This window comes from Symsagittifera roscoffensis, chromosome 9, assembly GCF_963678635.1.
Source record: "Symsagittifera roscoffensis chromosome 9, txSymRosc1.1, whole genome shotgun sequence".
NCBI classification, from domain to species: domain Eukaryota; kingdom Metazoa; phylum Xenacoelomorpha; order Acoela; family Convolutidae; genus Symsagittifera; species Symsagittifera roscoffensis.
This window is the reverse complement of record NC_087070.1, coordinates 4674042-4699048: the sequence shown is the minus strand read 5'-3', so window position 1 is coordinate 4699048 and position 25007 is coordinate 4674042. Positions and strand designations below refer to the sequence as shown.

The 25007-nt window shown below is 35.7% G+C and overlaps 3 protein-coding genes and 1 pseudogene across 3 annotated transcripts; 1 reads left to right on the top strand and 3 right to left on the bottom strand.

The window, feature by feature from the left end:
* Nucleotides 1-1936: 1936 nt before the first annotated feature.
* LOC134854503 (uncharacterized) lies at nucleotides 1937-4931 on the bottom strand. The gene is made up of 3 exons (XM_063870781.1): nucleotides 4746-4931; nucleotides 4011-4332; nucleotides 1937-2069 (listed from the first exon to the last, which is right to left on the bottom strand). Exons 2-3 carry the CDS (start codon nucleotides 4276-4278, stop codon nucleotides 1945-1947), a joined length of 393 nt encoding a protein of 130 aa, XP_063726851.1. The 5' UTR covers nucleotides 4279-4332; nucleotides 4746-4931; the 3' UTR covers nucleotides 1937-1944.
* Nucleotides 4932-7871: 2940 nt separating this feature from the next.
* Nucleotides 7872-9068, bottom strand: LOC134854303 (uncharacterized). Its single transcript, XM_063870504.1, has one exon. It carries the CDS (start codon nucleotides 9007-9009, stop codon nucleotides 8047-8049), a length of 963 nt encoding a protein of 320 aa, XP_063726574.1. The 5' UTR covers nucleotides 9010-9068; the 3' UTR covers nucleotides 7872-8046.
* Nucleotides 9069-10546: 1478 nt separating this feature from the next.
* LOC134854495 (uncharacterized) lies at nucleotides 10547-17133 on the bottom strand. Its single transcript, XM_063870768.1, has 3 exons — nucleotides 16905-17133; nucleotides 14450-14641; nucleotides 10547-10961 (listed from the first exon to the last, which is right to left on the bottom strand). The coding sequence occupies exons 1-3, from the start codon at nucleotides 17127-17129 to the stop codon at nucleotides 10689-10691; spliced, it is 690 nt and encodes a 229-aa protein (XP_063726838.1). The 5' UTR covers nucleotides 17130-17133; the 3' UTR covers nucleotides 10547-10688.
* LOC134853878 (actin-like) lies at nucleotides 11454-12372 on the top strand (annotated as a pseudogene).
* Nucleotides 17134-25007: the final 7874 nt, after the last annotated feature.

Below are 25007 nucleotides of genomic sequence, written 5' to 3'. Positions count from 1 at the left end.
AAGTGTTTCGCATAACTTCCTAGACAATCTGTCTAGGCATCTGGCCTTGACCAAAATAAACAACTCAAGTTGAAAAATATCCAGACATTGGGGCAAAACGATTCTAGAACAGCCATGATGTGCCTTTCCTTTATGTGCTTTACACTACCCAGTCATGCCTTGCGCTGCCTTGCCACGCTGATTTGCCCCTCTTTGTTTCGCGCTTCCCTGCCCTGCCCCAACGCTTGTTCTGCGCTTCCCTTGCTCACAGCTGCCATGCCTCGCAAACCTCCTGGCTCTTCGTGCCCCTTCTTGCTCTCCCCTGCCCTGCACTGCCATGCTTTATACTGACCTGCCGCCTTGCCCCTCCTTGCCTTGTGCAGCACTGCACCTCCTAGCCCTGCCCTGATTATCCTTGCCTTAAGCTGCACTGCTTAACATTACGCGAGTGCCCTTTCCCCACCTCACCTTCCGCTGCCCTGCTAAGCGCTCAAAACTTTCAGACAATATTGAAAAACTATCGGATTGAAGAAAGCTTCTAGAACATTCAAGCCTTGCATTGGCTCTTCTTGCTCTACGCCTTGCGCTGCCTTACCTAACGCTGCCCTGCCTATCGCTGCGCATCCTCGCTGCCTTTTGTTTTCGCTGCCCCTTCTTGCTCTGCGCTGCCCTGCTTTACGCCGACCTGCCACTCCTTGTCTTGCGCTGCCCTGCCCTACAATTACCTGCCCCTCCTTGCGTTACGCTACGCTGCCTTGCCTTACTCAACACAGCGCTGCCTTGTCTTGTCCCTTCTCGCCTTGCGCTGACCTGCCAAGCGCTCAAAACTTCAAGCTAATATGTCTAGACATATTGACTTCAGTAAAGATCACAACTTGAAATTTATTCAGACTTTGGAATGAAAAAACTTCAAGGACATACATACAATTCGTTTACACATTATCCCTAACTCTTTTTAACCATTGTCACCTACAAAAATTGCTTGAGAACTGCGTCCATAAGAGTTTTTAGCGTTGCGTCTAAATAAAAGATAAAACTTATTAACAAGCTCATTTTTGGTAAGTTTTGGATAAATTCTTTCAACATGCTTCGGTACATCTACATTTCTCTCACTCCATATTATTGACACAGAGATAAAACTGTGCTTCGCAATCATTAGCGAGAACGTCAAAAAGCAGCTTTTTAAAGTGAAATAAAAAGCCACGAATTAGTAAAACTTTGCTACGTATTGGATTCAAACATGCAACCTCGAGATTTGGAGTCTCACGCCTTGCCCTCTGGGCCACGAACGCTTAACAATAGGCAAATACTACTCACATATAAAGCAGCTACGTAAGCTAACAAATTGCCAATGCGATGCAGCAAAATTGGCACCAAACAACTAGACTTCGCAAACAATAATTTGGAATACAACAAACTGAAGGCATCCACTCTAACTTTGCATGTACAAAATTGGAAAGCATAAAGACACATTATTTATAAACTTTGCTTTTCAAAAAATTGCGAGTTATACTGAGTTAGAAAACTTCTAAAATTGAGTTTTCATTATTGTTATGGTGGTTGAAACAAACAGCTTTTTTCGGTTCATTTGATGAATTACAAGCTATATGTTAACATTTCATGTGTTAACTTGTTACTATTCGAATTTCAAAGCATATGTTATCGAAAAGACGTAAAGGTGCCATCAGAATTGGCAGTAACATTTGCGACCTAGGTTAGAAGAAAAGAATAATCGTACTATTAATTACACTACGCTCACTAAATTTCGCGAGTGTAAAAAAAGTGTCCTACTATGATACTACGCTCACTAAAGTTAGCTAGCGTAAAGACACAGATAATGGAAAGTAACATGAAAATTGACTACAAGTTTGTGCTAGCTAGATTGGTAAAAAAGTAAACTCGTATTGAAACAAGCGTTTGCTTGGGTTATGAGATCAATTACAGTGAAAGACTCTCATGGCTGATTTACAGGTGGTTTGAATGTTTGCAGAAGTTTCCAGTGGTGAACTGGGGCTTCAATTCCTTGACCAAGCGCCTCAACTGCTTTGGAGTGTGGCTGCTGTTTCTGCTCATACTCTTCGAAGTGGTGGCTGTAGTTTAAGTGTGAGCACGACAGGACAAAGCACAATACAATCCATATTACTCTTTGTAATTCTTACGTCAGAGGAAAAATTTAAACCAATTAAAAAAGCAACTTAAATCAATTAATTTTGGTGAAAATACTCGCTTGAAAATAAGACCGTATATCTTAAAATGTAGTACTTAGCGGTGTAACAAAAATGTGCGAAAAATTGGACTTGTATGACAACACTCACACACTTTTTGCTAAGACTAGCGTAATTAAACCCAAAAAAAACGTAAAGGATTTAACCGTTTAAGCAGGGAAGAGCTTTGCATCAAGTTGTTTCAATTGAACCATAATCATCAGAATTGACGGTGCAGTTTTTGAAAAAAAACTTCCAAAAAATTATCAAATGAGGCATCAAATTAAGGTTTCGAGGCATCAAATAAAGAAGTAGCTGCTTCAGCAGGGAAGATTTCCACAATTCGTTTATTCCGATTGAACCCATAGTCTCGGAGCCACCTATACAGGGACAGTTCCTACACATTGTTTTTTCGATTGAACTCTAAATCTCAGATTTGGCAGGGTAGTTTTTGAGATTGAAAAAATTTGCAACAATAGCATTAAAACTGCAAAAAGTTCAGAAATTGGACTTTTCCCAAAGCCTCAACTTTTTTTCTCACAAAAACTAAGATGTCGCAGCTTCTGCGGGATAAATTTCCACAGCTTGTTCCTTAGACTGAGCCCTCAACCTCAGATTTGGTAGAGCCGTTCTAGAGAAAGGTCAAAAAGTTTCCAAAAATCAATCACAAAAAATAGCAAATTTGACTTTTTGGAAGGCTAATATTAATTACTAGGAATGGACCAAACTGATCTTGCAGCGAAAAAGCCCATATTCCATTATTTTTATAAACCCATTATTTTGAGCATTTGCAGGGTAGTTTTCGAGAAAACTTTAAGTTTCAAAAAACGGTCAAAAAATCAACAGTTTGACTTTTCCGAGGACCATAACCATAATTTTTGTGCAAAAAACATTTGGGCGTAACCTCTGATGCAGTTATGCAAAGAAGCTTCCCATAATCAGTTTTCTATTGAATACAAAATCACAGATTTGGGATGGTAGATAAAACTTTCAAAAAACTGTAAAAACCAAAAAAAATGACTTTTTTGACGACCATAACTTCTACTGTAAGAAAATGGGCACCAACGCTTTTGCAAGGGAGCTTCCCACAACCCGTTCTTTTCATTGAACCAAAAATCACAAATTTGTCAGGATAGTTCTTGAGAACATGAATAAAAATCCAAAACTATCAATCAAATATTCCCCCCAACAGACACTTTCGAAGACTGTACAAAGTGGAGTAAGGCGAAAATAGACTAGGATAAGGGGTATGCACACAAAAGAGTGCATGGTCTGTTCATTTTTGAAAACCGGTAAAAATCGTTAAGGAAATTTTTTTCACTTTTCGCAACAAATTTAAGCTTGTCTCAAAAAAAAATCCCATGCATTTCTATAGCCCCTGTTTTGATAAAAACAGGAGTTTGACAAACAAACTTAAAGACAACCAAACTTAATTTGGGACTTATACATACTAATTTTGAGGGAGTCCCAACGGAGAATACAAAAATTTTGTCAAACAAATCGGATATGAGCCCAAAAACGGCGACTTTGGCTGAATTTTGCAGAAACTGGTCTCCAGTGCAAAACATTAGGGCTTTTTAGCGTGAGCAGAGCTCGGAAAAAACTTTTACTCTACTTGAAACATTTTTGAATCTTCAAAGAGAAAATCCTATATCCGCCCTCTGCTCTTAACTCTTAATTACACCCAACAAAAATTCATTTACATTATAATTCAGTTATAACGCCTCACAGCATCTCTCGCTAACAGATTTTTTTACGCTGACAGACATATCATTTCGTAAACAGATTGTTGTGCTTTGTGTTTGAATGCATAAGAATTGTGTTGACCTGAACTGAAGCTACTGGTGTTGTTTGTAGGATCATCCGATTCATCTAACACAGCAGCCATTGTCAACTTCACAGCAGGGGGAGTAATGGAAGTAGTTGTAGGGGTGTTGCTGTAGTGGGAATGGGCGAGGGGGTGGGGAGGATGGGAGGAGACTGAGTTTGAGTGGGGGGAGTACTGCTGCACGGGGGAGGGGGAAGAGGAGGAGGAATGGGAAGCGGACTGGTTCTTCCTGTAGTAAAGTGTCTTCTTCACACTACTCGAAGGCATCACAACCACTTGTAATTCTACTGTTTTCCGCAATTCTCTTCAAACTAGACAAACCTACGGAAGAGCAAAAATAATAACTAAATCGCGATGGCACTGTTTCAATCTCTTTTTTCAGGAAAACCGAAGAAATTTCAATTGAGTTGAGTAAAACTACTTTCAAATCAGTTGAGAGATGTTGATATGATCTTTATCTTGGCAGAATTTTAATTTATTTCTATGCTGACGAAGGGATTTTTCTATCCAGAAATACCAGTTCTCTTCATTTTCAACTAGTTTTCCGAGGGCGCAAAATTTTTTTGATCATGAAACCGAAATAAAATGCTATTTTCTTTAACATAAATATAAACAAGCTAAGCAAAACGGGAACTTAAAAGTGTTATCTTTTCCAAATTAAGCTTTCGTAATTTTTTCATGACACTTGAAAACTTACAAAAAGAGGCAAAAAAAATTTAAAATGAGCAATTTACCGGATTTAACTCGAATACTTCGATAGATACTATTTGCGATAAGATATTTCAACCTTAACATTTGTGAGATAACAAAATGAAATTTGAGACCAAGCTTCCAAACGAAAACGAAGCACTTAATTCGGTGATCAAAGATATCAACAAAAATCAAAAGAATTGCTCACAAGTCCTCAAAGTTCGTAAATATTGATGATGAAGTTGGTAAACCAATAATGACAAACAAATCAATTTCTTCAAAGGTATCACAAAGCGCTATATATCTTGTTAGCCGTCAATACTCGGGCACCAAAATAGCTCTCAACTTAGTTTCAAAGTCACAAGTCAAACTGAACTCATTTGATTTTCAGCACAACAATCACCTGTTCTGACAACTTTACTACAATTTAGACAAACATCGAGCGAGCAGTCAAATTACTCTACAAGTAGTATAATTGAGTGTGCTAGCTTAGTTTTCCATGAGTTTTGTTATCGTTACGTGAGCTTACGCTTATTAACAGTAAAATTATGAAAAGTAGTGACATTTTGTGCAATCGACAGGATGGGACATCCTAAAAATTACAGATAGTACAATAATTATTCCGTAAAAACTGTTATTTAGAAGTATTGAAAATAAGCAAACATTTGATTGAACTCAAATATATTCAAAAGAACAAAACTCGGTCGTGGTTGTTGGTCTGTAAATGACGCCATCTTGCTCACACGCAAACCAACAAATTAATTTTCCAATAGTCACTGAAAAAGGAAATTAAACTAGATTTTTCAATTTTTGTACCAGTAATTGTGCTCTAAAATAGATGGACAGTTTGCCAGTTTGCCTTTTTCAATTTTGAAAACAAAAATTTCACAACCAATTTGTTTAATTTACTCCATACACGACAAATTGCAACACTCACTTTTTGACGTTATTAGACTAAAATTCATAGTTTTCAAAATTTTATTTACAGGATTATCTGAGACCGACTAAAGGCCAGTTGGAAAAATCAGGGCTTTGCCATGATATGAACAGTCTCTTTGAGTACTCTGCGGTTTTTGCCGTAAACCGAAAGTCTACCCAGGACAATGAACCATAAGTCATAATAGTTAGATTTAAATTTGCCTAGAAAATGAGTTTTTTGACTGTGCAATATCCAGGAAATGATTTTTTTACTGCAATTTCCAAAAATTTAGATTTATATCGTGGCGCAATTTGAAATTAACAAGAGCGCAAATTCTTCGTTATACAATAAGTGAAGATTCTAAATTTTATTTGTTCCTAGTGCAAGTACCTTTTTACTTTCCAAAAACGTGATTGGAACTTTAGGTCGAAGAGTTTTTTACGGAGTACAATTGCTTCAAGTTTTATTCAGTTGCCGAACCAAAATTGGGTCGATTACATCAGACTTTAATGCCTCCATTTCTTTTTTTCAACTGAGATTACAAGTTTATTTGTTATCCTTTTCACAAAGACTGCTGTGTAGTGTTGTTTGGAAAGGGTAGGTAGCTTTCCTCAAGTTTAACGATTTGATTCTACAGGCCATTTAAAGTAGCACTGCTTTTACACAATCTTGTATGTCAGGTTTCCATCTATTAAAATGTCCTGTTTTAAGCTTCCAGATGAAAAAGTTTTGACTAATAAAATTAAAGACTTTTTTCGGCATTTCATTGTTGGATTAGTAATTCAGAACAAAAAAAAACGTTTAGGCTACATTTGAAAGCACTTAGATGAAGCTGCAACTTGGAAAACACGAGTTAGAAAGCGGCACAGATTCATGAGCCTTAACATGCACAAAAACTCAAGTTTTGCATGTAATAATTTGGAATGTAATAAACTAAACGCAAGGATAACAAGACTGCTCGTATCAGGGCGAAGCCCTGAAAGTTCTAATTGCCTTTTAACGTTTATGGAGCAGTAATTAACATAAAAAAATTAAATGAAATAAAATAAAATGAAAAACCTTTTTTCTAAAATTTGAAAATTTTTCTTTGCAAATCATCCCCCCAAATTGGTTGAAAGTAACCGCCTTGTTAATTTCCATATAAAGTACAAAACAAAAGATTTCGCTCCTTGCAACAAATCAATTATGGCGAATAAGCTTCTTTCAACCAATTTGGAACGATTTATAAGACGGATTAAATCTCCGTTTACGCGTTAATAGCGCGAAATATATTGCGCGTTAATTGTCCCAAATTGGTCAAAATGGCAAATTTTAAACCCTCATAACTTTACGAAAAATGATCACAGGTGAAATATCTTTTCAAATTTAGGCTCAGGACAACAATACCTTTCGAATGATATAAAAAAAATTCCGTCAAAAATGGCTAGTTAAAAAGTCGAAATTTGTCTGAAGAAAAAAAAAACCCACCCCGAGCACAAATATGCCGTCACTTTCGTATCGAAAGTCGGAACAATAAATTAGAATGTATGAAAACAAATTGGGTATAGATTATGCATTTCAAAAATCTCGCAAAATTCATAGAGTTAAAAAATTTTTGAAACCGAAAATTCATTATTTTACTGTTCTATCAAACAAATAACTTTCTTCAGTTCAATTGATGAATTGGAAAAGCATCAAATCTGTTAAATTGTTAACTAGTCAAATGTCAAAACCCATTATACTATAATGACCAATGCAGCCTACTCAATCAAAAGTGCCACCAAAAGTAGCACTTACATTTGCGACCTATATGAGAAAAAATTGCATGGTACTATCACACTACGCTACTTCGTGTAATGAAAGTCAAGCTCTATTCTAAGAGCAATTTTCGAAAATGGCGAGAGTAATTTTCCTTCTACTTAGCTTACCAATTTGACGTGAAACCATAAGAAAAACCAAAATCAAACCGCCAAAATATTAATCTGAGCGGTAAGAAAAATCATCAAATGAAAATCTTCTTTGTTCATTAATACTTCTAATGCGGTTCAAATAATTACTAATGAGGCTTCCAATCAATTTATCAGCAGCTTTCAAATCTGAGAACTGCTTTATTTGAATCAATTTTAAAAAGCATGGATGGAATTCTTAGTTCGTTAGCAACATTGTTAGCAACTAATACAAAGCAATCAACCCACGTTTCATTGCTTCAAAAATTCATAGGCGTTTCATTTGATAATGCTCGTCCAAGTGGTTGCATATATTATATATAGTCAATTAATAGAATGCTTGATCGAAAACGGTACACCTCAAACCGGCTGCAGCGATTAAAAGTCAGATATTTGTCACAATATATTTCATTAAAAAAATGTCGATGATTTTAAAAAATTTATTATCAGTCTCTACAGAAGATCGAAATTTTTATACCAATTTCCAAATTAAGGCGATAACTAACTACTTGTTACTGAGCTGTTTAGGCCAAATAACTGATCAAAAATGTTTTCACAACCATGTTCACTCAAAAACAGTCGAAATTTCGTCATATCTTGCTTCGTATGAGAAGCATTTTCAAAAACCAACTCCTCGAAGTCGTCGAATTTCAACACACAATCGCAATTAATCTGTTTCGGAAGATCACAATCACATTGCAGAGAGTCAGAGACAACCAACTGTAATCTCTGCCAATTCCATTTTCGGATCCGACTCCAAAATGCTTCAGTCGAGTCCGGCTCCCCTTCGACGCAAATGACTCCGGGCTTTCCAGGAAGACAAAATCCTCGCAGATTATATTCCTTCGCCCAGAATAGCATATCTTTCCGCTTCACTTTGCTATAAATATGGTGCGATACTATCCAGTATCTGGACTTATTCTTTTCTAATAATTGTGGGATTATTTGTTCCGATTTTTTGCTCGCGAATTCATCCAACAGATTTTTCAAATCCGGAAGAAACGATGCAATTTCTGATATGCTCCAAGCTTCATTCTCCGAGATTATTTCTTTAAAACTTGATCGAATAGCGTCTAATTCTGCTTTTACCAATCCTGGAGCTATAATAGCAAAATCGATTTCATTTTTGGTAGACAATCCGTAATTACCATCAAGGTACAACTTCAAAGAAGCGTTCGAAACTTTCTCAGTGTCTGCATAGAAAGTTACTACGAAAGATGAGAGCCCAGAAATGGAGTCCGAAACTTCATCTTCAGATTCGGATGCAACTATATCATTTTGAATCAGTCTATATTCTGGGTTTTTGTGAAGTTTTGAAATAGGAGCTCCTATTTGATGACAAATTAAAATGGCGCATCTAAATGCTTCGATCGGCTCAACAAAAATTTCACTGTTTAACTCATATTGACTTAGAATGCACTGGAGGTCGTTGTGAATAATAGAATGGCGTTCATTCAGCTCCATGACTGTCCATTACTGTAGCCCATTAGTCAACTGAAAGTCTTCACGTAACGCATCACATACAGCGACACAACTCAGAAAACAAATAATAGCAACTTGGTTCAAAAAAAATTAACAAGTCTCAATAAAATTGTTGCTGATCTTGGAAACCGTCAACCGAATTCACAGATTGATCCAGAAATGTCTGCCAACTAAAAAATTCATCTCAGATCAAGTTAATACAGTGCTGATTTAAATTAACCTGACAAAACGAGCAGCATGGGGAAATTCAAAAGCGTTTTTGTCAAATTGGGTTTTGATTAGACAAAAAATTACGTGAAGAAAAGTTGGTTAGAATTTCACCAGAATTAATAAGGTATAATTTTTTCAAAATTCTCCCAACAAAATTTTACCCCAAAAATGGGTAATTTTTTATATCAAGAATAACACTGAAACTACAGTGTTCCTTGATGAAAAATTAATATCAGAAGCCTCTTACACAGCCCAACAAAGTTCTAGAAAGGTAAACTTTTCAAAAATATTTGAACTGTTTTTAAGCAAAGATTTTGATTCAAACAATTACTAAGGAGGCTTATTTCAATTTAACCATTGCAAGCAAGTACAAGCCGTTTTTTCTTTTCTAAGGCTTCCAATTGGTTTAATGTTTTGCCTGAAAAACTAAAAGACAACATCCTATACTCTGTTCGAAAACAACTGAACAAACATCATTTAGAGTTCTTTGGTAACTCTAAGCAGCTGCCAATATTCGATAACACCTGGAAAGGTTGTAAGATCAAGGTTACAGCTAATTAACTAAATTTTACCGTAGTAATTCTTACTATTTAGATCGTTTAACCTAACTGGATCATTACCTTAAACTTTTATTTCGCTGGGAAATCTGATAATTAATTTCAATTTTCGAAATCAGAAGTCGATCGCGTTTCTTGCGATTTTACACTTTTGCTGTTTGGTAGTGGAGTTTGCTTTACTTTTAACAATGGAAATGCAGTGAACTTAAAAAGAAATCACAAGTCAAACCGCGAAAAATCACAATTGAGCGTGAACAGATTTTAAGAATTTTTCCTGAAAAAACTTTAAAAAATCAGGAATACCAATAAAAGAGTACTCTCTACGTTCATTGCTCTTAATCCCTATGATTTGTCTGACAAATAATAATTTGGGTAGGAACATCGAAGTAACACTTGGAAAAGTTGTAAGATTAAGGCTGCAGCTAACTTGCTAATTATTTCCTCGTAATTGTTACCATCTTGAAATCACCTAACCCAAAACAAGAGTTTAAACTCGATGTCCCTGTTATCGGCTCACTGTTGGGTCTGACAAAAACAAATACTTTTTTGTTTATTTATTATTGTACACCTGATTAAATGCGTTCTGCTTTATGACCATCTTATCAACTCAGTGTTTCTCTTTCTCAGTATGAATGCACTTCTTTAGCTATCAGAGCATTCTAAGACAGTTTCCTTTACAAAAATTACTAAGTCATATATAAGCTCTTCACTAAGTTCCTCGGGACTCAAGTAAAACGGGTTAAAAAACTGCTTTTTATCAAAAATATCTTTATTTGCTCACTATTTTGTCAGAAAAGCTAACATACTGTATGAAAATGTGTACTAAATAAAATATAATGATAAGTAAAGATTAAATAAATAGTAATTTATAGACACCGATTGAGCTTCTTCTATTTATGATGAGTTGTTATTGTGTGCAGTACTATTGAGGGTGTTGTTGTTGCGTGTAGCTGTGAGGTCTTCTCTCATGAGTCTCTCAAACTGCTGCTGTTTGGCTCTCCTCAGATGATAAATTCTCCTCTTCTCTCTATATTTCTCTATAAATTGCTCCACACTCATCCCCCCACTCTCCTCTTGCTCCCCCTTTTTCCTCTGATTGCCCCCTCCCCCAGAGAACATGTCTCGGTTCAGTTTCTCACACTCCTCGTCTGCTTGCAACACTGCCACCTGACAATACGTGAATACGAGTAACTATTTTGACAATATTGCGAAAAAAACAACAGAAGCTAAAATTGAAAAAAAAAATCAAAAATAACTTAATTTATTTGATCGAGTGATGAACTTTTCGTTGCAATTTGCGACTCGTTTTAAAAACAATTTGAGTCGATGCAAGAAAACAACAATAGAAAAAGATGAGAACATAATTTAAGCTCCAAAACCAAACAACATTGTCACACTACAAATATCGAATTCAGAGTGCCAGTCTTCAGGCGTAAAAATTGCCGTACAAAACCTGCTTGCGCTTACAAAAAAAGCACAAAACTATTAGTGAAAAACGGGACAAATCCGATTTGTTTTTCAAATTAATGCATTAATAAGAAAACTTCAAGACCCGGCTTTATTCATTGCTTCGTATAATAAAAAGAATAAAAAGACAAACTATTAAACTTGAAAATAATCCCAAGATTGAAAAAATTCAAAAAACACTTCAGTCGAACGTGGAATCATGACCAACTGGGACGACATGGAGAAGATCTGGCATCATACACTCTATAACAAACTCCGAGTGGTTCCTCAGGAACACCCGGTGCTCTTCACTTAAGCACCTCTGAACCCAAAAGCGAACCGAATAAAAATGACTGAGATCATGTCCGAGACTTTCTATGTTCCAGCGATGTATATCGGAGTCCAAGCGATACTATCTCTTCACGCTTCTGGAAGAACTACAGGTTGTGTTTTAGACATCGGCGATGGTGTTGCACATACAGTACCAATCTACGAAGGGTGCTCTCTTCACCATGCCATCCGAAGAATGAACCTCGCAGGTCAAGACTTGACCGGATACCTTGCTCGGATCCGACGCGAGAGGGATTACAACTTTGCAGCTTCTGGCGAAATGGATATAGTTAAAGACATCAAAGATAAAATGTGCTATACTGCATTTGACTTCAATCTAGAAATGTCAGAGTCCGAAAAGCCATGTAGTATTTAAAAAAGATACGAGCTCCCTGACGGAAAATCCATCGTGTTAGGCAACGAAAGATTCCGATGTCCCGAAGTTCTGTTCAAAGCTGACCTGACAGACTTGGCGTCAGTTTCAGGAATACACGAGATGACTTATAAAGCTATCCAAAAAAGCTAGGCCGATATCCGCCGAGATCTTTTCTCAAACATTGTGCAATCGGGAGGCACTACAATGTTTACTGGAATAGCAGAACGACTCGAGAAAGAATTGATTGAGATGGGAGGGGTCCCAGTGAATGTGGTTGCGTCTCCTGAGAGGAAATACAGTGTCTGGATCGGAGGTTCAGTTTTGGCCTCTCTGTCTACTTTTCAAGACTTGTGGATATCAAAAGAAGAGTACGACGAGAGTGGACCCTGCATTGCTAAAAATCAAAAACAGTTCCGTCAACTCTAAAATCACGATTATTAAGAGAAGACAATACGCATTATACAAGCATCTAGTATCAGACAGTTATATCACGCTAAACGTTTGGTAGGACTTTTTATTGTGAGCTTGTGAGCTAAAAACAAATGTCGAAGCCTCAAAAAATAGTTAGGTTGCTAATAAATAAAAACATTTCTGCATGTTTTTTTTTGTTTGTAAGAAACTTTAAAGTTTTCTGAAAAGTAAATCTGAGGAACGCTATAAATCACCTTACAACTGTTTTAAACAGAGGCGAAGCTTCGCTTCGCAAACACAAGCGAGGAAAATACAAAAAAGCTCTAAACAGGCAAAACAAAGTTAAATAAGGAAAAAATTAAAATACACCTTGGGAAAAAATATTAGTCAAATTAGGAGTATCAACTTCTCACATCTCCTCCACGGCCGCTTTTAATTTCACCAACACTAATCAGCAATAAAGCAGCTACAGTTTCTATCAAACTGCCAATGCTACGCAGCAAAAATTCGACAAAAAACTATATCAGTGTTCCGGATTTGAATCTCCGACCCGTTGATTAGAAGTCTCACGTCCTCGCATTAGGAGTCTCACGTATCCTCGCATTTGGAGTCTCATGTCCTCGCAAAAAACGGACTTTACTCAAAACCATAGAAATTTCTCTGCTAAAATAGAAGATAAGCCGCTTAATTAAAAGATAAAAACTGCTACTCGCTCTTTCAATAGTTCTATCTCAGATTTGGCTGGGTAGTTTTGGAAAAAAGTGAAAAAGATTCTGAAAGATCGAAAATTCAAAACTTGACTTTTCCTAAATCCATAAACTTTTTTCAACTAAAGCATGAGAATAGCCTCTTATGCAGGGAAGAAGTCCATATCCTAATTTTTGAAATTTATCCATGATATCAGATTTAGCTAGTAGTCTTCGAGAATTGTGATAAAATTGCTTTAAAAAACGGCTTTTCTATAGGTAAATAGGGTAAAGCAGATTGTGCAGGTAAAATTTAAGCAACATGTCAGTTTGAATGAATCATCAACCTCAGAAGCAGCAAGTTAGTTTTTGAAAAAAAGTTCCCAAAAAACGGGCAAAAATTCAAAAATTTGACATTTTCAAAGGCATAGCCGCTTACGCAGGAAAAATTCACATAAGTGTTTGTTTTTTGTTTTTATTCAGTTAAACTCTTTATCTCCGATTTGGCCGGGTTGGAAGAAGTCAAAAAATTTTAAAAATTAGCAAAAAGTCAAAAAATGGGCTTTTTTGAGTCCATTATTTTTCTTTTACCAAATTTAGGGAATAGCCACTTGAGATAGAGATCTCCATATTTCTTTTGAAATATACCACCAATTGAGCACTTTTATTTGCGACTTAGGTTAGAAAAAAAAATTCTTCGTAATAATACACTACGCTTGTGTAAAAAGAAACAATACACGAGAGCAAAAAACGATTCAAAGTAATGTTTAGCAAAAACTCTTGGAGCGATTTTTCCTGCACCATCACCGGAATACATCGAAATGTTTTTTAAATTATAATAATAAATGCTCAAGTCATAGGAAAACTCATAGCAATTAAGCCGACCAAAATGAGCACACAAACGATACAACGATATTTAATTTTTGTCAAGCGAAAGAAAATTCAGCGGAGAAAAACCTTAATTTAAGGACACCTTCATCTAAAAATTCGCCTGTGGCTCAAAATGCTTCGGCAAGAAGCTATCAAGTATTTAAAGGAAACTTAGAATTTCAATTTGGCCAAACTAAAACTAGGTTTCAAAGTTACTTGAATACTCCCTCGTAAGCTTAAAAAAACTCTGATGACTCCGATACGCGAATTTTTGAACTAACCCCAAGTTTTATGCTGATTGGCGATGACCACAAAAAATCGAACTTTTTTAGTTCATGAAACCGTGGCTGTAAAGGTTTCAACATGATATATCACGCAATTTCTGTTAGCTGATTTTTTTAAACAATTGGTTCAAAAAATTGCGTACAAAATTTCCTGCACTGCGGGTTCGGAATAAAATAAAAAAGCTTTTTGATTTTTGGAGAGATTAGAAAAACCACAAAACAAGTCATTCAGAAAAAACAAGGGCAACTTACTTGCAAATTGTAGTACTGAGATTCGGGTCCACAAGATTCGATTGCACTCTGCAGCTTCTCTTGCAGCTCAGATACTTCTCTGGATAGCTTCTCGATGCTCTTAACTGAAGACAGCAGCTGGGCTCCTCTTTCTGATAAAGTACCCTCCATTCTCAAATTGTAGCTGGCCGCTTCTTTCGTATGGTCTATCAGCTAAAAAAAAGAAGGATTCTAAATATTATAAAAGCCAGAGAGACTACTTTTAATCTCCGCACACACAATATCGTATCTGTGTTATAGCTGATTACAAGTTTTTGTCCATGAAACTCCTAAACAAAACTTAACCAAAATCATCTAAAAGAAAAAATCGACCAATATAAAAGACAATCACTTCGTTCTTTTACAATGAGAAATTGTTTACAGAGCAGAATCTTTCGCGATAAAGCTACAAAGCGTACAATAAAAGAACAATGGGCTAATTCTTGAAACGGATTTTTTTCAGTTTGAAACAAGAAGCACAGAATGTTCCGAACACATTAATAAAAAACTAGAAAAATTTCTAACTTTTTTCTTCAAATAAGTGACAACTATTGTGCGCTGCATGAGACATCTATACAACTTATAGTGAAAAAGGCATAAATAGTTGTTCTAAGTCATGAAAGTTTGAAAGAAAATTTTGCTGTCATAAGAACTAATCGCTCTCTTCACTCGCTCGAAACTAAACTTCAAAACTATCGAAATTTCAAAAACTGTTTTTCTCGATACTCGGAAAATTTTTTCAATGTGTCCCAAATCACGAAAACAGGGCTCAAATATGAAAGATCACTGGGCTCATTCCGCTCAAACACACAAACAAAGAAGAATAAGAAAAGCCTGTTGCTGAGCAAGTAGCACAGAATGTTCCGACCAGAATAATATTTAAAAAAAAAACAAGCTAGCGTTTTTTTTATTCCTGGTGATGAAAGGACCTGAACGAAAAGCGAGAACTTAAATATATTCATTAAAAAATAATACTAAATTAGGTATAATTGATATCAGTTTTCCTGGAAAAATGAAAAGAAATATAAAAAATAAAAGATTTTTTTGCCAAACTTAGTTAAAAAAAGCGATGAAAGAAACTTCAATAATTAATTTTTACTGGAAAAGAATTAAATTTTCACGAATTAGGTTAATTAGTATAATTAGACTAGTTTGAGCCCAGTATGACACCTCGCTCGCTTGTCTAATTGCTCGAAATTAGACAACAAAATAACAACATTCGAATCCGTTTTCATTCGACTGAGATTGTTTTGAAATTTTGTTAAAATGTTGGGATCACGACTGAATTTATTTATTCTGAATTCATTCTGGCGACTATTTATAGCCCCTGATTTTGAGTAGAAAACAAAAAACTTAAACACACCCGAAAACAAAAGTTCCTCTCCAACTTCAATGGTTGTAACAAAATCCGGTTGAAACAAGATTTGAACCTAATACCTTTGTCGTCTCAGGCGTTTCCGTTACCTCTAGGCCACGTGTGCCGGAAGAGACAATATATTTGAACTTATTATAAATCACGCTATCAAATGATTCAGGTAATTTTGTTTACCAAGTTGTGAACCTGAAAAGTCTATATTCCGATTTGAAAACGCTTGCGCATCACAAGCGTAAAAAAATAACCGGCCCAAATCAGTGTCTTAACTTCGTTTTGTGGTATTTAATGAACTAGGAAAACAATAAAAGATAATCAATAACAATCATAATAATAATGAGTTCATTTGAGTTTATGTTGGTGTCTACAGTTTTGACAGATACATGTCAGTCTCCATGATCAAACGTTATTGATAGTTATAATTTTTCTACACTTCAGCAATTATATTGTTCGGATGTTCTTTCACCTTGATAATGAGCCCAATCGTTTGTGCTGCTGTATTTGCAAAGAATGTACCTCTTGTTAAATATCGCTTTTGTTTTTGCTTCAAATTTTGCGCTTTAAAAACTTTCAATTCTTGCGCTTTCGTGTTTTGTTCCGACTTGTATTGGATTTGAACAAAAAATTCCCACTCGAAGGTTATCTCCTCTACATTATGTCCACAAACATCAAAAAAAACGTCCATTTCATGGCATAAGGATAGTGGCAAAAGTGAAAGTCAACAAAATGATTCAAAACAATTCCGAATAGTTCAATTTCTTGTCTTTTTGTAGGGATACTATGGAAGCTTTAGCTGTGACATTTCGCCAGATATTAAACGCCGTAAATTAATAATAAACTAGTCTTTTTAACTCTCTTCTGTTTACTCTAAATGTACTGCTTAATCAATATCAAAATACTGGTCCATTATAGCAGTCCAAGCAAAATGCTTCAACGGACCAGATCACAACTTTAAACTCATCGAAAGTCATGTACCATAATTGGGCAACACTTCGAAGCCTTGTCAGTTCAAAGCAACGGTGCGTGCACAAAATCAACTAAGTCGTAATATAAAATGGTATTTACCGTCTGTATATTCTGATTCATATTAATAGTTTTTGGAGCCCTCATTTGAAGTTCCAGCATCTCTTCTTCCTTTGAGAGGATATATTGCAGCTCGCTGACGTCTTTTTGTGCAAAATTCGGCGAAAGGCACTGTTCCATTTTGGAACACAGAACTCTGATATTGTCGCCCGAGTACAATCGGTGGTTGCCATCGGGAGCATCTGGCGCAGTCGGCAGAAGGTCCATGTTCTAATCTGTAATCAAAACACAATCAGACACAGATGTTATTGTTTTCCCGTTTAACGTCCTCCCCTCCCAGTTACAAAAATTAAAGCCCAACCCTTACACTTTGGTTTTACTATTTACTTTGGTGATAATTTGCTGCGAGAATTAAAATTGAAAAGAACCGAGATGTTTTCAGCTGTTTTGTAATAATTTGAGTGATATCACGATGTCCATGAATCACGATGATTGGCAGCGACAGTAACGTAGTCGAGATGTCTCTGGCCTTTAGCGGTACTCATTTAGCAGAATGGTCCCATACAAAAAATTCCATTGTTCTAGGAAAAATTTGTACCAGATATTCATTAAAACTATATAAATAAGTATTTAAACTGAAAAACAATCAGAAACACTTACAAATAGGTTATTGAAGCCAGTTTCTTAAATAACTGAGGCGAGTTTCTTAAACTTTACCATGCGTTTTTCGCTTCTCCAAGTTTTTACCGGCTATTTATCAAACAAAGAAAAAATGTTCACTAACTGCCCTCTTTTTTCATCCAATTGAGTACTTCAAGCATTAGCAAGCCAGATTTTTCAATATGACTAATTTAAAGTGGTCGAAAACCTACTTCTTAACAAATTCCCACTAAGCCCATGGCCATAGAGTTCTATGTTCCAAAATCAGTGCATCTGGAGCTCATAGAGAAAACCCAAAAATTAACACAGGCCAAGCGGAGCTTCGTACCACTTGCGATACAACACAAGCATAAAAAATACATAAGTCGAAAATAAATGAAAAATGTTGAAAAAAAAAAACTAAGTGACCCAAAACTTTCGTATGTATTGATAAAGGACAGCGCGCAGCTTAAGCTGGAGGTACGTTTTTAACATTTTTCGAATTTGTTACGCGAGATGTTATGCGTAATGCCAAAAATTGGACTTTGCCCACAACCGTAACTGTTTCTCTACTAAAATGAGTGCGAAAGAAAAATTTTGAGATACTGGAATTTCCCCAAAGACATACCATTTCTCTTACAAAAAATTAAAGAGTCGCCGCTTCTGAAGTAACAATTCTAGCAACAAGTTCTTCCGATTGGTCTCTTCATCTCAGATTTTATAGGGTAGCTTTCAAGAACATTCAAGGAGTGTCTATAAACCGGTCAAAATTTCAAAAACTTGATTCTCCGAAAAGTTGCAAAAAATAGGTAGAGGTCGCTGAAGTCAAAAAGCTGCAAAAAACGGTCAAATTTTCAAAACTTTGACTTGTTTGAAGAACAACTTATTTGAAAAAAAAGGACGTAGCTTATGAAGACTTTCAAATAGACTTTTAACAACTTGTTGTTTCGATTAAACCTATGATCTGATTTGGCAGGATAGTTATTAGTTATAACGAAAAGTTCAAAAACTGTCAGCAAATCAAAAACTCGACAATTCCTAGAATCTTTGCTTCGTTAAAAAAAATTTGGCGTAGCCACTGATGCAGAAGAAATTCACGCAACCTTTAATGCCGGTTGAACCTAATAACTCATTTTTGGGAGTCTAATTCGAGAAAATCACTAGGTTTCAAAAAACTTCATGAAAAAATCACAATTTTTAATTGTCCGAGGGCCATAACTTTTATGTCAAAAAAACTTGGGCGTAGTCACGAATGCAAAAGGGGTTTCTACAATCCGTTTTTTAGATTGAACCCAAAATTGGAGAAATGGGAGGTTAGTTTTTGAGACAATTCAAAAATTCAGAAAAATGGTGAAATAATCCGAAAATTGACTTCTCCGAGGGCGATAACTTGTGTAAAAAATTTTGTGAGTTGCCGCTGACACAACTTGAGTGAACAGATAGACGAAAGTCAAACAAATTCATTTTTACAGGATCATTTTTTTCAATTGCATACATACTGGAAAAAACAAGGTCCTTCCGGGATTTAATTTCAGCACCTTAGGGTGCAAAGGCAACGAACGGCGTTACCTCTAGGCCAAGTGCAAAGCAACCTGTAAGTTGTTAAGATTTAATAATAAAGCAAGCTCAAAATTTGTAAAAAAGAGTTGTTTACGGGGAAAAACCAATAAGAATACACTTGCTTCCACAAGTGTAATTAAGGATAGCCGGTTGTAGTGCAAGGACCACAGAAAGTTCCGATCACAATCATAGCAAAATACACAAAATAGTCAACCCGGGTTTATTCCGTTCGACAATCGAACTGACTGTCAAACGGGCTTAATTTTTAGCGACCACAGTAAACAAAACAAGCATACTTATATCTAGTTCAACAATTTCTCCTTGGCGTAAACAATATATTCCCATGTCATATCTTAACGTGATTGTTTTTTTTCTGCAAATCGTTATCATTGGAAAAAACAGAAAAAAAAATTATATATTTTTAAATCATTGCAGTAAATTAATTTGTATTCTCAATTAATTTGTTTTTTGTATTCTCAATGGCAATCTAAAAATCAGATAAATATCGTTTTCCAATTTTATAGGGGGATATCTTGTCAAATTTTTTTGCTTTCTTTTCTGTTAACCCAGTATTGCGCAGATTCTGACAGTCCTAATGTCTCTCTCCACTGGTATATTGTTGTTCTGGTTTGCCACGAAACTCGACGTTCGATATCTGTTTTGCTACAATTTAGGATTACTTCTTTAAAAGAATTCAAACTGTTTAAACAAATGAAAGTTACATAGGTACCGCCCAAGCCATCTTTTATTCCGATCCAACCATCCCCCTACTCTTCCCATAAACCAAAAAAATAGCAGTAACTGACATCAAATTTGATTTGATTTCGCTGCAATCAAACCGGCTTGAATCTAATCTACCAAAAACTTGAAAGCTAAAGACAAACTTTAAAAAATTTTTGTTTCTACAGTCATGGGACATCGAAGTTATAACTTTTCAATTTCAACGAGCAAATGAACGATTTTTTCTTCATATTTTTGTCGTTTTCTCTGCAACTATTTAAGATATAGAGTTCAATTTGTGAAACATGCCAGGTTAAATTATTTGGAAACTCCTAACCGGGTCACAGTTTGAAATATCTTCTTTTGAAGTTGCGAATTACCCAATACCTCATATATACTTTGAGAGCTGTTCTTGTGGAAACATTGCAAACAATACAAGGAATGTAAAATATTGGGCTTAAGTTAGTTCTTTGTGAAGCTGATGAGCTTGATGTACACAATATTCCATCTAAAAACGACCAATAACAGAACTGAAAAATTACTTGGCCCGACATTGTTTCAATAATTAGTTTAACAATTTTCATCAGAGTCAATTAATTCAGTTTTTTAAATCAGTTATTTTTAGGCGGAACTTGATAGACACTTAATTCTCATGTTTTGTCTATCAATTTGGGAAGGGGTTCACGCGTTGTCTGGAGCAGTGTCATTATAAAGCTGAAGATGCAAGTCACATGTGGGAAAACCAACAACTCGCCACTTTCCTTCACTTGTTGTTCCGAATTTTGAGGAATACACTTGTGATGAAAAGATAAGCTCGGAGTGATTTTTTTATATTCAGACCTATTTTCAAAAAATCTTGTCGGGCTTGGATCCCTGGGCCTTCGTGGGCCCTTTCGAGTTCGCTCACCACTATATTAACCTGCAACCAGTCTTACTTAACTGCTAACCTTGGGGGAGGGGGAGATGTCATTAAATTTCGCCGCAGCCGGTCCCACTTTGAGGAGGCGGATGACACTGGGACCCCTCCAGCCGTGATCGAAGCGGGATTCGAACGCATGACCCTCGTATGGAGAGACATGTGCCTAACCCACTGGAACACGACTTTGCAGGCCGGGGGCTAATAAAAAAAAAACTTAACTGCTCATTTTTAATTTTGATGCTGAAAGTGTATTGTGCATAATTTACGCGAGGCGAAATTTCACACATTGTAAATCGTTCCAATTTTACTTGAGGTGAGCTGGTTGTTTTTACTAATTCCATAAACAGCTCAAATCCTAACACCTGAAATTGGGTCCCAAAAACCTAACATTCACAGTCTCTCAATATTTGCAATTCGATATTTTTATATCTCTACTGACTGCCCTCAAAAAAAAAACTTTGGAGAAAATGATATCAATAATGTTAAAGTCTTTTATTAAAGAAATAATTTATTTTTGTGCAATTCTTTAATTAACTTTTAAAAAAACGCCTATCAATACCAGCTGATCTACACTTGACTGAATCAATTTAGAAGAATATTGACAATGGGTACAAAGTTTGCAGTCAAATTCATTAGAAAATTAAAGCCAAAATATGGTTTTGCGGTAGCTGAAGTCAGTGATATGAATTATTTGGCGGCGTCATCTGACAACCGAAAGAAAATTCAGAAGCACTTCAATTTTATCTGCAACAAAATTTCAAAGTTGAACGAAGATTTATGCTTTTAAAAAATTTTTCAAACCAACTTCAGAGACTTTCATATACCTCATACCTTGATTCTATTTTATAGGATTGTATATTTTTGGCTGTGTTCCAAAAAAATGCCGGAACTTGGGAAGAAAATTTTCTTGTTTCCTCAATGTTTCAACAATTAAAAATATACATCATTTAAGAGACTTAAGCGAAGAATTTATTAGAATATACCGCAGAATTTTTGGTGCTGAAAATTTTTTTTGAAAAATTGTTTCAGCAGACAATGAGAATCAAATAAGCATCTACTTTATTCTGTAATACTGAATTCGGACGAATAGTGAATGCGTATGAAAAAGCTCATTGTGTTCGACAAATTTCATAGCTAAGAAATTCAGCTTTAGAGAACTCATCTTTTTTCAGAAAACGTTAAATCAAAATAATTCAGATTAAAAAGGAATGCGTATAACGCTCCTAGAGTGCTGAACAAGCTCCACAGATTTTGACTTTTAGAGTTGACGAATTCTTCAAATTTTATCAGAACACGTACTATCAATATGGCTTCGGATAACTAGAGATAAGGCTCGGATTACCTTTTGAGTAATTTAGAAGTTAAAGTCAAAATCTTACACAGAAGCGAAGCTGAGCTTCGCGCCACTTGTGATACAAATATGAATGACTATGAAAATCAAACCAAAAAAAAAATTCAAAAAAATCGTTATTGTCGATGAAAATTGCAACAAAATCCAAAATATCCGGAACAAAAATGTCTGTTTCATAAGAAACTCTACGAAGAGCTTCGGGAAGGCTATAGAGAATTCATGTTTTCAAAAAATTCCCTTCTGCGGAACAGAGCAGACAGACGATAATAATAACCGAGCAGAAACCCTTTATGCCGAAAAGAAATTCAAAAAATTCCTAACGTATTAAAAATCTCAAGTCTTTTTTCTCGTTAGAGCACACATACGCGCACAAAAAAAAAATTTCGGACGTAACGACGCAATAAGAGGCCACTAAGTCGATATTAATAGAGCCAACATTTATTAAGACGATAAAAAGGACAAAAATAATTGAAAAAAAAAACGAGAAATTTTAAAGAAATCGAACTGGTAAAATTCGAACTGGTAAAATTACAACAAGGTGAAATTAAAATTTGATTCAGCCGGCTTTTTAAAATGCTGAAAACAACTGCAGTGAAAACTGTTTACAGCTAATATAAACGATTGCTAGATAAATCAACTAAGCAGACAAACTGGTGCCGTTTGAAAAAAAAAACTGGTCCTGGTCAGATTCAAACCCATGACCTTTGCCGTCCTAGGCGTATTCGATAGCAGCAGGCTAGGTGTGCAAGAGACACTGCTAAAAATGGAATTCATTATAAACCAAGTAAGGTACCACCAGGTGTCCAATAAGTCTGTGGACAAAGTTATTTACGGGAAAAAAGTCTAGTACCCGATTGCAATACCCTTGTAGACATTCTAAGATTTCATTTGCAGTCTGATTTTTTGAAGGTCTTCAATTAACTCTTTTCTTCTCCTATTTCATTAAACGAGAAATTTTTGAGACCAGCTAATGGGCAACCGGTACATTCGGGGCTTTGACCTGAAACGAGAACTCTTGTTTGACATATACAAGGCTTGTCTGCTATATCTGATTTTGAAAATACGCCATTTTGAGTCAAATTTGGACGTACTTTGTTACTAATGGAAAAAACATGGGTGATAAAAGTTTGAGGCTTTTGATGAACTTAGTCAATGCCGTGATGACTATTTCATCTCTGAACATTGTACTAATTCATCCCATGGTTTGTTTCTGCGATCAAGTATTTTGAGAATTTTTATTATTCAAACTACACCCAATTTCAGAGTCACAATTTAACGTGTCATAATTTTTTTCTGACTTGCAACAGAACAAAACTTTTTCGAACTTGCTAAAATTAGTTTAAGATTTAACGTAGATAACTGGCTCGATCTGTTGCTCGTACAAATTGCACTGATTCTTTGCTTTGCATATCTTCGATGAAAAACTTACGAATGTAAACTCAATTTTAAATTTGGATTTTTTTCATTCGATGGAATTCAAGATCACCGCTGGATCCGCCAACACAAACGCGTCCTTCTTGTGTTTTGTAAAATGACGTTTTCACTTTGCTATTGCAATTTCTTTTGACGCCAATTTTTATGAACACCGCGTTTTCTTCTCCCTCGGCAATCAAATCGGAATCATTATCTATTTCAAATTTTTTCTGGGAGTTCTCTTTGAGCAGGTGTACTTTTTGTCTTTAGATATGTACGGATACTCAACATTAAAAATTCTGTTTCATTACCAGACCAAACTCTGCAATTTCTGATTTTTAAGCGGATTCCGCAATATGCCGAAATCAGGTTTGTCGTGGAATTTGCAACATTGCTTACTTTCTTTGATCTTCTTTGCTGTTTTGGATTCCGTAAACAAATAACTAAAACATTGAACCGCTCAAAATCTCTGAAAGCAGGCAATTTTTTGGAATCAGGAGCAGTTTGTAGAATCAACAAAAAGCACAGAGGCGCAGCCGAGCTTCACACCACTAGCAATACACTACAGAACAGCCACTAAATCGAAAAAAATCAAAAAAACAGATTCCGAATTCTATCAAAACGCACATGAGTATAAAAAATTCACACCAAAAACAATAGGAAGTGAAAAGAAAATCGGAAAAAAAATTACCAAGCTGAAAAAGTCGAAAATACCTTAGAAAACCCTCTAAGCCGAAAAAATTCAATCGGACCAAACTCTGCCATTTCTGATTTTTAAGCGGATTCCGCAATATGCCGAAATCAGGTTTGTCGTGGAATTTGCAACATTGCTTACTTTCTTTGATCTTCTTTGCTGTTTTGGATTCCATAAACAAATAACTAAAACATTGAACCGCTCAAAATCTCTGAAAGCAGGCGATTTTTTGGAATCAGTAGCAGTTTGTAGAATCAACAAAAAGCACAGAGGCGCAGCCGAACTTCACACCACTTGCAATACACTACAGAACAGCCACTAAATCGGAAAAAAAAGATTCCGAATTCTATCAAAACGCACAAGAGTATAAAAAATTCACACCAAAAACAATAGGAAGTGAAAAGAAAATCGGAAAAAAAATTACCAAGCTTAAAAAGTCAAAAATACCTGAGAAAACCCTCTAAGCCGAAAAAATTCAATCAGACCAAACTCTGCAATTACCAGACCAAACTCTACCATTTCTGATTTTTAAGCGGATTCCGCAATATGCCGAAATCAGGTTTGTCGTGGAATTTGCAACATTGCTCACTTTCTTTGATCTTCTTTGCTGTTTTGGATTCCATAAACAAATAACTAAAACATTGAACCGCTCAAAATCTCTGAAAGCAGGTGATTTTTTAGAATCAGGAGCAGTTTGTAGAATCAACAAAAAGCACAGAGGCGCAGCCGAGCTTCACACCACTTGCAATACACTACAAAACAGCCACTAAATCGGAAAAAATCAAAAAAATTGAGATTCCGAATTCTATCAAAACGCACAAGAGTATAAAAAATTCACACCAAAAACAA

What these genes read in the sequence shown, in the direction of transcription:
- LOC134854503 (XM_063870781.1), bottom strand. Translation starts at nt 4,278, where the DNA reads ATGCCTTCGAGTAGTGTGAAGAAGACACTTTACTACAGGAAGAACCAG. An exon ending in CACCAGTAGCTTCAGTTCAG is followed by an intron (nt 2,070 to 4,010) that starts GTCAACACAATT and finishes CTTAAACTACAG; the next exon opens with CCACCACTTCGAAGAGTATG.
- LOC134854303 (XM_063870504.1), bottom strand. Translation starts at nt 9,009, where the DNA reads ATGGAGCTGAATGAACGCCATTCTATTATTCACAACGACCTCCAGTGC.
- LOC134854495 (XM_063870768.1), bottom strand. Translation starts at nt 17,129, where the DNA reads ATGGACCTTCTGCCGACTGCGCCAGATGCTCCCGATGGCAACCACCGA. An exon ending in TGAATCAGAATATACAGACG is followed by an intron (nt 14,642 to 16,904) that starts GTAAATACCATT and finishes TCTTTTTTTTAG; the next exon opens with CTGATAGACCATACGAAAGA. An exon ending in CTCAGTACTACAATTTGCAA is followed by an intron (nt 10,962 to 14,449) that starts GTAAGTTGCCCT and finishes ACGTATTGTCAG; the next exon opens with GTGGCAGTGTTGCAAGCAGA.